At 43.5% G+C, this 13,330-nt stretch overlaps 1 protein-coding gene across 6 annotated transcripts in view; it reads left to right on the top strand.

The window, feature by feature from the left end:
- Positions 1-13,330, top strand: part of rasgrp3 (RAS guanyl releasing protein 3 (calcium and DAG-regulated)) — a 98,472-nt gene that overhangs the window by 48,354 nt on the left and 36,788 nt on the right. For all 6 annotated transcript variants that reach the window (XR_007956024.1, XM_052012420.1, XM_052012419.1 and 3 more), the window contains exons 4-7: positions 690-752; positions 2,073-2,204; positions 3,153-3,303; positions 8,027-8,200. Coding sequence is in view for 5 of the 6 variants with exons in the window: in XM_052012420.1 (XP_051868380.1) it covers positions 690-752; positions 2,073-2,204; positions 3,153-3,303; positions 8,027-8,200 (520 nt within the window). In the remaining variant the exon portion in view is untranslated. The remainder of the gene's footprint in view (positions 1-689; positions 753-2,072; positions 2,205-3,152; positions 3,304-8,026; positions 8,201-13,330) is intronic.

Genomic DNA, 13,330 nt, shown 5'->3' on the forward strand with positions numbered 1-13,330 from the left:
AAGTTATCAAGTCATAGAGAGAGACAGCATGGAAACAGACCCTTTGGCCTACTAAGTCTGTGCCGACTATCAACCATCCATTTACACTAATCCTATTTTTTATTTTGCCCACATTCTCATTAACTCCCCCCAAATTCTACCACTCATGTGCATACTAGGGCCAGTTTACAGTTGTCAGTGTCAACTAACCTACTAACCCACACATCTTTAGAGCGTGGGAGGAGACAGGAAGCACTTGGAGGAAACCAAGTCGCTTCCAAGGAGAACATGTGACTCCACACAGACAGCACCCGAGGTCAGGACTTAAACCGGGTCACAATGGCACTGTGAGACAACAGCTCTACTAGCTGCGCTGCTGTGTAGGCAGGGAGTATCTGTGTGTGTTGGTTAGGAAGTCCAACTCTGACACTAGCAATCAGATCTTTTAGGAGTGAAGTTAAGTAAACTCCTACATGCTGTGGATATGGAAGTCAGAACTCCCTTCCACAAATGGTAGGTGATGCTGAGTTAATTGTAATTTAGTTAGACCTTTGTTAAACAAAGTTAGTTAGAGATATGGAACAAAGACAAGGAAATAGATGCAGCGTTGATCTCAATGAATGTTGCCGTGGATTCAAGGGGCTGCATGGTCTTTTCCTCTTTTACTGTGGTTTTCCTAAGTCTGTAGACATTTCCCTTGACCTTCAAACGTATCGAGAAGCTTGTGGCGAGGATTGCAATGATTTTCGCCTCAAAATCTGTCACTTAATGAGGTGAGAAATTGCATTGATCTAGTCCTTAGTGAAAGAAAATAAAGAAAAATGAACCATGTGAATGGAGATTGACCAAGTGTCACTGCGTGCACTCAAAGCTTCCTACAGGATCAATGCCATTATGTTCAGCCTCATGTGGAGAGTAAGACGTGCAGAGTTTTGATTTCTAGGTGTTTCTGGTGAGGATAAATCCTTGTGCTTGCAATAGGGTTCATCAGTAACTACTGCTGAGTAATCTGATACTGGATAGCTTCAGGGCCAAGCAGGATCTATCCTGAAATGCACCTATTGAGCAGGAGGATGCTGCTCTACCTACTACTCAAAAGTAGGATGGTGGTTAAATTACCAACTATTAGCCAGAGATCTGGATTATTCATCTCCAATGGACATGTTATGCTGCTCTGTATCTAGATTTCTCATTGGTATGTTTAGAATGAAATCAAGTAGTGACCCTGCTAACAATATCAACAATCCAAGAACAAATTAAAATAAAAGGGAAAATGATCATTAGAAAGCAGAGTGAAATACAAACACAAAATTTTATAAAACTATAACAGACTCCTGCCTCGATACATCTGCATTGTCTCTTCGAATGAGCTACCCACCCTAATTATTCCAACTTCTTCCCTCTTCAAATATACGTCCATTTGCTTTTTGGAGCCTAATTCCACCATGTCTTCACAAGGTGTTTTCTAAATCTTCACAGCCCTCTATGTGATGACATTTCCTCTTATTCTTTCTCGCTCTTTTGACAATTATTTTATATTGGTGACTCTTGGTTGAAGATGTCCCAATTGGGAGAGGAAGTAGTTTCTCTCTACTTGCTCTAGTATTTAAAACTTCTATTAAGTCACTCCTTAAACTTCTACAGTTAAGCAGAGAAATCCCAGTTTCTCCAGTCTACCCGCAGGTATTCCCATCCTTGTGATTTTCCTGGTGAATTTCCTCTGCAGACTCTTGAAGGTCTTGGCATCACTCAAAGAACATAGAGCATAAAACAGTACAGCACAGGAACAGGCCCTTTGGACCATGATGTTCTGCCAAACTAATTAAACTAGTAATTAAATGCCTAATTGAACTAATCCCTTCCGCCTACTACACAATGTCCATATCTCACCATTCTCTGCACAAAGTGCCACTCTATGCTCCTAACATCTGAAGAACTTGTGGAAAAATCGACTAGAGAATCCCTCATCAAATTCTAAAACTGAAAGCAGCCCAAATGATTGTATGGCCCAAGGGATGTGTCATTTGTATTTTGTATAATGCAATCTCTCATTGAGCAAAACCTTTATCCTCCCTCTCTTTATGTATGTACAGGTACTGGATCTCGGAATTCCCTGCTGAGTTTAACTTGGACCTTGGTTTGGTTCATCTGACGGAGCAGTTTCAGGAACTGGCTAGCCAGCTAGGGTATGAAGAACACAGTAAACTCATCGACATCTCCAGCATGTAAGAGAATTCCTTTACCTTATGACCTGAAATAGACTTTAACAATCAGCAGTGACTGATGCCAGTGACTGATGGCACTGACTGATTGCATTGACTAATGGCATTGATTTGTGCCATTGACTGACTGCTGGCAATGACTGATGACAGATGCAGTTACCACTGATTCATGTTACCACTGACCATTATTGATGGCAATGACTAATGCCACCACTGATTGGTGGTAATAACTGATGGTGGTAAAAACCGATGGCACTAACGGGGGCATTGAATGATTGTGCTGTGTAATGGCAATGATGGGTGTCATTGTCAGATGGTAATGACTTGGCACTGACGGGAACTAACCAATGGCATTGACTGATGCCAACTGATGGACTGATGACAATGACATGTGGGTTTATCTGGTGGCATTGACTGATGATGGCACTTACTGATGCCGCTGACCGGTGGCACTGATGAGTGGCATTGACTGAAGGCGTTAACTAATGCAGCTGGCTGGTGGCAGTGATTGGTGGAACTGAGAGATAGCTCTTTCTGCTGGCACAAACCCATGACATAGGCTGATAACACTGGCTCCTGGCACTGATCAAAGGCACCAATGGGTGGCACTGACTGATGACACATTCTGATGGTGCTGTTTGATGCACTGACCAGAGAGACTATTTTTTATGCACTAAGAGTCACACACAACTGTTATTTTGAATTGCCCTTTCCATGCATGTATGAATGTTTCCCTAAATGGTAGTAATGACCAAACTTCAAAAAACTGTAATTTGCTGAAAAGTACTTCGAGGTTTTGGGAAATGTGCTGTAAAATAATGGTAATGGAAATTAAAGTAATTAAAATAAGTGATTACGATTTAATCACAGTTTTAATTATGTGAAACTCCACATGAAAGCCATGTTTCTGGAACTAACCAATCGTTGACTCTACTCTTATTTTTTAACCAGTCCGTCCTACGACTGGATGAGACGTGTAACTCAGCGTAAGAAAGTCTCCAAGAAGAAAGGGAAAGCTTCCCTGTTGTTCGATCATTTGGAGCCACTGGAACTGGCAGAGCACCTCACCTTCCTGGAATATAAATCCTTCCGGCGGATCTCGGTCAGTGATTTCCCCGTCTCCTGGAGTTGGGTTTTCCGTGTTTAATTGTCACGTTTTTAAAATTTCACATTCACTGTCAACCATCCCCACCCTCCACTACCTGCTCCCCACTCGGTCTCTTGCCCCTTGTTCACTGGGGCTGTCTGTAGTATTTCCAAACCTCCCCTATAGATTCAGGTAATTAAAGGACTTGATCTCTTTCCCTGGAGATTTGAACCATGTTATCCAGCATCAGCTGGTGCTGAACAGGTTGCTGATTCACCTCTCAGAGAACTATCAGAACTGCTCAGACAATCCTCTGCTGTAACCCCAATTAGAAGAGATGGATGGACAGTCTTTCTCTGCCTGCTCTGGAACTAACTGCTAAAGGATAATGTGCAGATTGCCATTGAATGGTGGAGCATGGGATTGTATACACATCTCCCTGAATAGTCATAGAATCAAAGAGAAATAGGCCCTTCAGCCCACTGAGTCTATGCTGACCATTAAGTACCCAACTTTACCCTAATTCTATCCCACCCAATTTTACTCTCCCCACATTCCAATCAATTTCCCCCCAGATTCTACCACTCATCTATGCACCAGGGACAATTTACAGCAGACAATTAATCTACCAACTCAGACATTTTTTGGGGAAGAAACTGGAGCAACCTGGAGGAAACCCAAGTGGTCACAAATTCCACACAGACAGCACCAGAGGTCAGGATTGAACCTGGGTCACCGGAGCTTTGAGGCAGCAGCTCTACCCGTTGCGCCACTGTTGCACCCCAATCAGTAGGGAGCAGATCAGTGTCATGGGTGCTTACAGAGGCAGGATGTTGCTCCATGGGATTGGGGAGGTCAGAGGCTGAGCCAGTCTGAGGTATTTCGTTCATTACCAGAGCCAGCATTCATTTCCATGAGTCATGGGTCACTGTAAGGGGAGCCATGCCTTAGAGGGTTTCTGTAGATCACACCTGAGACTCTGGGCACTTTTCTCTGAAGAAACAGTGCTTCTTATATTTATTCTGGCTTTAGAGTGCCACTCTGGGATGTGGGAGGGAAGCAGAGCACCCAGAGGTTGTTCAACCTATTGGTACCAATGGCATAAGTAGGAAAAGAGATGAGGTCCTGAAGAGGGAATATAGGGAGCTAGGAAGGAAGTTGATAAGCAGGACCTCAAGGGTAGTAATCTCTGGATTGCTGACTGTGCCACACGCCAGTGAGGGTAAGAATAGGATGATTTGCCAGATGAATGTGTGGCTGAGGAGTTGGTGCAGGGGGCAGGGTTTCAGATTTGTGGATCACTGGGATCTCTTCTGTACGACCTGTAACAATATTATTGCGGGCAGGTTTGCTAGAGCTATTCGGGAGGGTTTAAACTAGTCTGGCAGGGAGATGGGAACCTGAATGATAAGTGAGGTTGGTGCATTTAGTGTACAAGTAGATGCAGAGTGTAGAAAGACTGTGAGGAAGTATAGACAGTTGAAAGGGCAAAATTTCAGTCAGCTGGATGGGCTGAAGTGTGTCTACTTTAATGCAAGAAGTATCAGGAACAAGGGTGACGAACATAGAGCATGGGTAAGTACATGGAACTACGACATTGTGGCCATTACAGACTTGGCTGTCACAGGGGCAGGAATGGCTGTTGGATATTCCAAGGTTTAGATGTTTCAAAATGGACAGGGACGGAGGTAAAAGAGGTGGGGGAGTGGCTTTGCTGATCAGGGACAGTATCAGCTGTAGAAAGGGAGGCTATCCTGGAGGGATCATCCATTGAATCAGTGTGGATGGAAGTCAGAAACAGGAAGGGAGTAATCACTCTATTGGGAGTATTCTACAGACCCCCCCCCAGTAGCAGCAGAGACACTGAGGAGCAGATCAGGAGGCAGATTTTGGAGAGATGCAAAAATAAAGGGTTGTTGTCATGAGTGATTTCAGCTTCCCTAATATTGATTGGCACCTCCTTAGTGTAAAGGGGTTAGGTGGGACAGACTTTGTTCGGTGTGTACAGGAAGGATTCCTGACACAGTATATGGACAGGCCAACTAGAGGAGAGGCCATACCAGACCTGGTACTAGGCAATGAGCCTGATCAGATTTCAGATCTCTCGGTGAGAGAGCATTCTGGAGACAGTGACTATAACTCCTTGTCCTTTACCATAGCCTTGGAGAGGGATAGGAGCAGACTATATAGGAAGGTATTTAATTGGGGGAGGGGGAATTATGATGCTATTCTGCAGGATCTTGGGAGCATAAATTGGGAACAGATGTTCTTGGGGAAGTGCACAATGGAAATGTGGAGGTTGTTTAGGGAGTACTTGCATGGGGTTCTGGATAGGTTTGTCCCATTGAGACAGGGTAAGGATGGTAGAGTGAAGGAACCATGGTTGACACGAGATGTAGAATATCTTGTCAAGAGGAAGAAAGAAGCTTACCTGAAGTTTAGAAAGCATGGATCAGACAGGGGTCTGGATCAATACAAAGTAGCCAGGAGGGAGCTTAAGAATGGACTTAGGAGAGCTAGAAGGGGGCATGAGAAGGCCTTGGCGAGTAGGATTAAGGAAAACCCCAAGGCGGTCTACACCTATGTGAAGAATAGGAGGATGACTAGAGTGAGGGTAGGTCTAATCAGGGATAAAAGAGGAAACGTGTGCCTGGAGTTGGAAGAGGTAGGGGAGGTCCTCAATGAATACTTTGCTTCAGTATTCATCAGTGAGAGAAATTTTGATGTTTGTGAGGATGGCGTACAACAGGCTGATACGCTAGGGCATGTCAACGTGAGGAAAGAGGATGTACTGGAACTTTTGAAAAACATTAGGATAGATAAGTTCCTGGGGTTAGACGGGATATATCCAAGTTTATTACGGGAGGCGAGGGAAGAGATTGGTGCTCCTTTGGTGATGATCTTTGCACCCTCACTGGCCACAGGAGTAGTGGCAGATGATTGGAGGGTGGAAAATGTTGTCCCTTTGTACAAGAAGGGGAGTAGGGATAACCCTGTGAATTACAGGCCAGTAAATCTTTCTTCAGTGGTGGACAAATTACTGGAGAAGATTCTTAGAGACAGGATTCATGATCAGTTGGAGAAGCATAGGCTGATTAGGGACAGTCAGCATGGCTTTGTGAGGGGCAGGTCTTGCCTCACCCCCCTGATTGAATTCTTTGAGGATATGACAAAGCACATTGATTAAGGTAGAGCAGTGGGTGTGGTGAACATGGATTTTAGTAAGCCGTTTAATAAGGTTCCTCATGGAAGGCTCATTCAGAAAGTCAGGAGGCATGGGATCCAGGGAAACTTGGCTTTGTGGATTCAGAATTGGCTCACCCATTGAAGACAGTGGGTGGTTGTAGATGGAGCATATTCTGCCTGGAGGTCGGTAACCAGTGGTGTTCCATAGGGATCTCTTCTGGGATCCCTGCTCTTTGTGATTTTTATAAATGACTTGGATGAGGACATGGAAGAGTGGGTTAGTAAGTTTGCAGATGACACAAAGGTTGGTGGTGTTGTGGATAGTGTAGAAGGTTGCTGTAGGTTACAACAGGACATTGATAGGATGCAGAGCTGGGCTGAGAAGATGGAGTTCAACCCAGAAAAGTGTGAAGTGATACACTTTGGAAGATCGAATCTGAAGGCAGAATACAAGGTTACTGGCAGGACTCTTAGCAGTGTGGACGAACAGAGGGATTTTGGGGTCCATGTCCATAGATCCCTCAAGGTTGCCACACAGGACGATAGGGTTGTTAAGAAGGCGTGTTGTGTGTTGGACTTCATTAGTCGGGGTATTGAGTTCAAGAGCAATGAGGTAATGTTGTATCTCTATAAAACTCTGGTTAGACCACACTTGGAGTATTGTGTTCAGTTCTGGTCACCTCACTATAGGAAGGATGTGGAAGCTTTAGAGAGGGTGCAGATGAGATTTACCAGGATGCTGCCTGGATTGGGGAGCATGTCTTATGAGGAAAGGTTGATTGATCTAGGGATTTTCTCTTTGGAGCGAAGGTGACTTGCTAGAGGTGTACAAGATAAGAGGCATGGATCGAGTGGCCAGTCAGAGACTCTTTCCCAGGCTAACACTAGGGGGCATAATTTGAAGGTGAATGGAGGAAGGTATAACGGGGATGTCAAAGGTAGGTTTTTTTACACGGAGTGGTGGGTGCATGGAACGCACTGCCGGCAGAGGTGGTGGAGACAGATACATTAGGGACATTTAAGAGACCCTTAGATAGCACATGGATGATAGAAAATGGAGGGCTATGTGGTAGGGAAGGGTTACATAGATCTTAGAAAGGATAAAATGTCGGCACAACATTGTGTGCCAAAAGGCCTGTAGTATGCTGTAATGTTCTACGTTCCTTGTTGTAGAATAGTCTCAGATGTGCTAATGTAAATAGCGTATGGAAGAGCCCAGTGCATCTTCTCAAAGGGTGCGATGGTGATCAAACCTGGGTTAACTCACTTGTGCAAGATTTGTGCCCAATGTTCCATTTGTGAGGCTATGTTGTATCAACATAATACATCAGGTTTTGCACCACTGAAGGACATTGATCATTTCCACAATGTAGAGCTGTGACTGTTCTGTTCCAAACTTGTTTCAGCATAGACAGTGATAGCTTGGCAAATCAAAACAGAATGATTGGAGGATAAAGCATGAGCCACCAAAGAAAATAAAATAGCAAAATCTCACTTTAACAAATTTGTATGACTTCTGACCTCTAACTTTTAAAATGGTGATTTCCTCCAGTTTACAGATTATCAGAGCTATGTCACACATCGCAGCCTAATGGATAATCTAACCCTTGAGAGATCCATCGCCCTCTTTAATGGCATTTCCCAGTGGCTCCAGTTGATGGTTCTTAGCAAGCAGACACCTGTGCAAAGGGCAGAGGTCATCACCAAGTTCATTAACGTGGCTCAGGTGAGTGACATCATCAAAAATGCTTGTGGTGTTATTGGTGAGATGGTTCCATGGTGCGCCTGCCTATGGGGCTCACTCAGCACTCAGGTGACTCCTCGGTGGTCTGTGTGCGTGAAGTAAGAAAGCCACAATGGACGCGGCCACGGCTACAGCAATTCTTCAAACATTTAGTATGACACGGGGCCACAGAGAAAGCAAGGCAGGGTGATTATCTTGGAATTACACTGTCAAAGAGCTAGCAAAAAACAATTGGTTGAATGACCTTCAGCGACATACATTTCTATACCGAGAGGGAAAATTGTTCTACCTTATGAAATTTGTTACCTTTTCATCCCTCATTCAGGATGCAAAGTTTGCTGACAATGCCAGCATTTATTACCCATCCCTAATTGCCTTTTGAACTGAAAGACCATTTCAGAGGACATGTAAGAGCCAGGTCACACAAAGCCTAGTTAGGTTAATGTGGGGAGATTTCCTTTCCTGAGGGGCATCATTCTGTTCCACGGTCATCATTACTCATATTTTTATTCCAGATTTATTTAATTACTTGAATTGCAATTGCCCAAGTGTTGTAATGGGAATTAAACACATGTCTCTGCCTAAGTAACCCAGGCCACTGGATACTAGTTTACCATGTTCCTGCTCCTTCCAATGGGACAAGAGAGTTTGAGAACTTAACATGAGAGGGAACTGTTGGGAGCCTTAAAATTAGCAGAAACCCCCCTCACATTTAAAATGTAATTGGATGTACACCTGAAGGGCCACAAAATACAGAGGTGGAGGCCAAGAGATGGGAAGTGGTATAGGTCTAGTAGTGACCTTGGTTGGTCAGCTTGAAAATGATGAGCCAAATGTGCCATAAATTTCTGTGATTTTATGTGAAAGGACATGAGGATAATATGGAGTGGGTTAGGCTGAGACTTTGGAGGGATTTGTAGGGAAGTTTGAAGATTATGAATTCAGCGTAGTTGGGAGGCAGAGGAAGTCAACAAGGATAGGTGATTAAGATTTGGTATCTGGATGATCTCCTGCCTTCTCCGCATAACCTTCGATGCCCTTACTAATCAAGAACCTATCAACCCTTGCTTTAAATATACCCAGTGACTTGGTCTCCGCGGCTGTCTGTGGCAATGAATTCCACAGATTCACCATGCTCTGGCTAAAGAAATTCCTCATCATCTCGGTTCTAAAGGAATGTCCTTCTATTCTGAGGCTGTGCCCTCCGGTCCTAGACTCTCCCACTACTGGAAACATCCTCTCCGCCTCCACTCTATCCAGGCCTTTCAACATTCAGTAGGTTTCAATGAGGTCCCCCCCTCATCCTTCTAAACTCCAGTGAGTACAGAGCCATCAAATGCTCCTCATTTGTTAACCCTTTCATTCCCAGGATCATCCTTGTAAACCTCCTATGGACCCTCCCCAATTCCAGCACATCCTCCCTTAGATATGGGGCCCAAAACTGCTCACTATACTCCAAATGTGGTCTGATCAATTCCTTATAAAGCCTCAGCATTACATCTTTCCTTTTATATTCTAGTCCTCTCGAAATGAATGCTAACATTGCATTTGCTTTCCTTACTGCAACTCAACCCGCAAGTTAATCTTTAGGGAATCCTGCACTAGGACTCCCAAGTCCCTTTGCACCTCTGATTTCTGAGTTTGTTTCCCATTTACAAAATAGTCCATGCCTTTATTCCTTCCACCAAAGTGCATCACCATACACTTCCCTACGCTGTATTCCATCTGCCACTTCTTTGCTCATTTTCCCGACCTGTCCAAGTCCTTCTGCAGACTCCCTGCTTCCTCAACACTACTGGCCCCTCCACCTATCTTTGTATCCTCTGCAAACTTGGCCACAAAGCCTTCAATTCCATCATCCAGATCATTAACATATAATGTGAAAAGTAGCAGACCCAACACCAACCCCAGCGGAATACCACTAGTCACCGGCATCCAATCAAAAATGGCCCCCTTTATTCCCACTCTTTGCCTTCTGCCAGTCAGCCAATCTTCTATCCATGCTAGTACCTTTCCTGTAATGCTATGGGCTCCTATCTTGTTTAGCAGCCTCATGTGTGGCACCTTGTCAAAGGCCTTCTGAAAATCCAAGTAAACAACATCACTGACTCTCCTTTGTCTATCCTGCCTGTTACTTCCTCAAAGAATTCCAACAGATTTGTCAGGCAAGATCTCCCCTTAAAGAAGCCATGCTGACTTTGGTCTAGAAAACAAGGGTGACAATTTTAAAATTAAATCTTTACTTAGCCAGGAATTATTGTTGGTCATTTGGTTGATGTCATAATTTGGAGATCAGGGCATGGGAGATTGTCCAGAGTGGGTTGTAATCATGTAGAGCCTGGAGTTAACAAAGTCTTGGTTAAGTGTTGAGCTGAGGCAGAGACAAAATGGAAGATTGTTATGAAAGTGGAAATAATTTTTCACATTTTCTTATGCTTAGAAGGAGACCTTTCAGCCCATTGAGTCAATGCCAGCTCTTGCAGCAATTACAGCAATTCCATTCCCCCATTTATTTCCCTGTAGCCCACACTATTTTATATGCCCTTCAGCACTTGCCACCCGCCCCACGAGGATTAATGTACAGCAGGCAATTAATCTACCAACCAGAGCATCTTCAGGATACGGGAGAAAACTAGCACAACTAGCAGAAACCCCATATAGTCATGTACAAACTTCACACAGAAATTACCTGAGATCAGAATCGAACCTGAGTCACTTGAGCTATGAAGCAGCAGAACTATTTGCTGCTCCAGATAGCATGGGCACATTCAGAACCTCTGGGCCAAATATAACACTACATATGGAGACAGCCTGGCTCAACATCAGACAACTGCCAGGTAGAGGGATGGAGTTAGTGTCTGAGCAGCAGAGCTGGCTAATTAAAAAAAAATCTATGGTCATTATAGCTTCACAACCTTATTGTAATACATCACAATTTACAAGTCAGAAATATATCTGGTTATGATATTAATGATATTGTGGAACAGAATGCTCCATTATGAGGCAGTTTGTGACTCAGCTAGAGATGCAATTGGCTGACCCAATGTTATGGCTTCTTAACTGACCTCCACAAATGTATCTGTGTCTGAACAGTCAATTGAGTGTTCCTTTATTTATTTGAGTGTAGTTTTGTTCCCTGTCATTTCCTCTGTTTTTTCCTCTGGTTTGTGCTGTATGTTGGTTGCAGGAAACCAGTCACATGAAAGGAAATGGGTAGATGGGGATGAGTCATGATCTGGATTGACAGTGCTGAAACCGAGCATCCTTGGTAGGGAAGGGGATAGAAGGAAGAATGTTGATGACCAATAAGAAACAACCTCCTGAATCCAAACAAAATTAATGCTTGACTGGGGAAAGTAAATTTCCCAAGCTCCAGGTTAATGAATGCCACAAGCAAATGGTCAGCAACACTTGTTAAGAAAATTAGTGCATTCATAAATAGTCAAAATAACCTATTCGTAATTACACAGTTTGAAAGGGCAGATGTTTCCGATCACCAAGACCTTTCTGCAAGGAGGTTAATGCCTTAAATTGGTGTATTAGATATCCTGGAGAAAAGTGGAAGCTTTAGGAAGGCAATTACCCTGCATCATTGGTGATTTGTGCTGAACTAATCTATTACCTGGACTGAGAGACTGGAAGTTAAACATTATCGAAAGAATGGAATTTGATGTAGTGCTGATTGTAACACTCCAAAGAGTGAATCTCAGATGGAAGTGCCTCTTTAAGATCTGTACAGAGTTTGCTCTTAGTTGATTGGTGATGTAACCAACACAAAAAAAATGGCCAAATATAACCAACAACTTCAAAACTAAAGCTGACAGAGGTATGGCCTTAAATATATATTTAACAACGCACAGAGACAGAGAGCAAGACTGGAATTGTACTGGTCTGTTATAACTCAGTGACATATCCTTGCCACAAAGTCATAGGAGGACACTGCACATTAGGAAGCCACTTACAGAGTATAAGAAATAGGGACAGGAGGAAGTAATTTGGCCTTCAAACCTTCTCTGACACTCAGTAAGATCACCGCTGATCTTTTACTTCAAACATTATTTCCCTGTCCTTTCCTCATCTGTGATTACTTTAATATCTAGGTATCTATCAGTCTTTATTTTGAATGCAATCATAATTTGAGAATTTGAGTTCCCAGAGTCCTCCAAGCTAGAGAATTCCAAAGAGTCACCACCTTTCAAGTGAAGAAATTCTACCTCAATGTTAAATGGCTTACCCCTTATTTTAAGGCTGTGTATCCCTAGTTCTAGACTCCTCAACCAGGGGGAACATCCTCCCTGCTTCTACACTGCGGAACCCTCTTTAAAAAAATTTCATATGTTTCACCTCTCAATCTCCTAAACTCTGGAGAGGCAAGACATAGCCTCCTCGATCTCTTCTCATATAACAGACTCGCCATCCCAACAACCAGTCTGGTATATCTTCATGGCACATGTTTCAAGTGTATCCTTTTTTAGGTAAGGAAACTTAACCTAAACCGTACACAAGATGTAGCCTCACCAGGATGCTATATCGTTGTAGTAAAACATCTTTCCCCTTTTACTCAAGTCCTCTCACAATAAAAGACAATGCAGCATTTAACTTCCTAACTACCCACTGCAGCTGCATGTTAGGTTTTAGTGACTGAGAACATAGAACAGTTCAGGAAGAGGCCCTTCAGCCCACCATGTCTGTGCCAACCATGATGCCAATCAAAACTAATCCCATCTGCCTGCACATGGTCTGAATCCCTCCATTCCCTGCCTGTTCATGTACCTCATAAATGCCTCTTAAATGTTGCTATCCTATCTGCTTCTACCATCTTCCCTGACAGCATGCTCCAGGCACTTACCACTCTGCGTTTAAAAGAAAACTTGCCTTGCACAACTCCTTTAAACTTTCCCTCTCTCTCCTTAAAGCTATGTCCTCTAGTATTTGGCATTTAAACATTTACTCAGCATTCATGAATTTAACCTCATATAGTGCTCCACCTCCCTTATTGTTGCCCACTCACTCAGCTTGCCTGTATCCTCCTGAAGCACCTTCATCACTACTCACATTCTCACTTAGCTTAAAGGCATCAGAAAATGTGGATATGTTATATTTGTTCCCCTT

Source organism: Pristis pectinata, chromosome 3 (genome assembly GCF_009764475.1).
Source record: "Pristis pectinata isolate sPriPec2 chromosome 3, sPriPec2.1.pri, whole genome shotgun sequence".
In the NCBI taxonomy this organism is placed as follows: Eukaryota; Metazoa; Chordata; class Chondrichthyes; order Rhinopristiformes; family Pristidae; genus Pristis; species Pristis pectinata.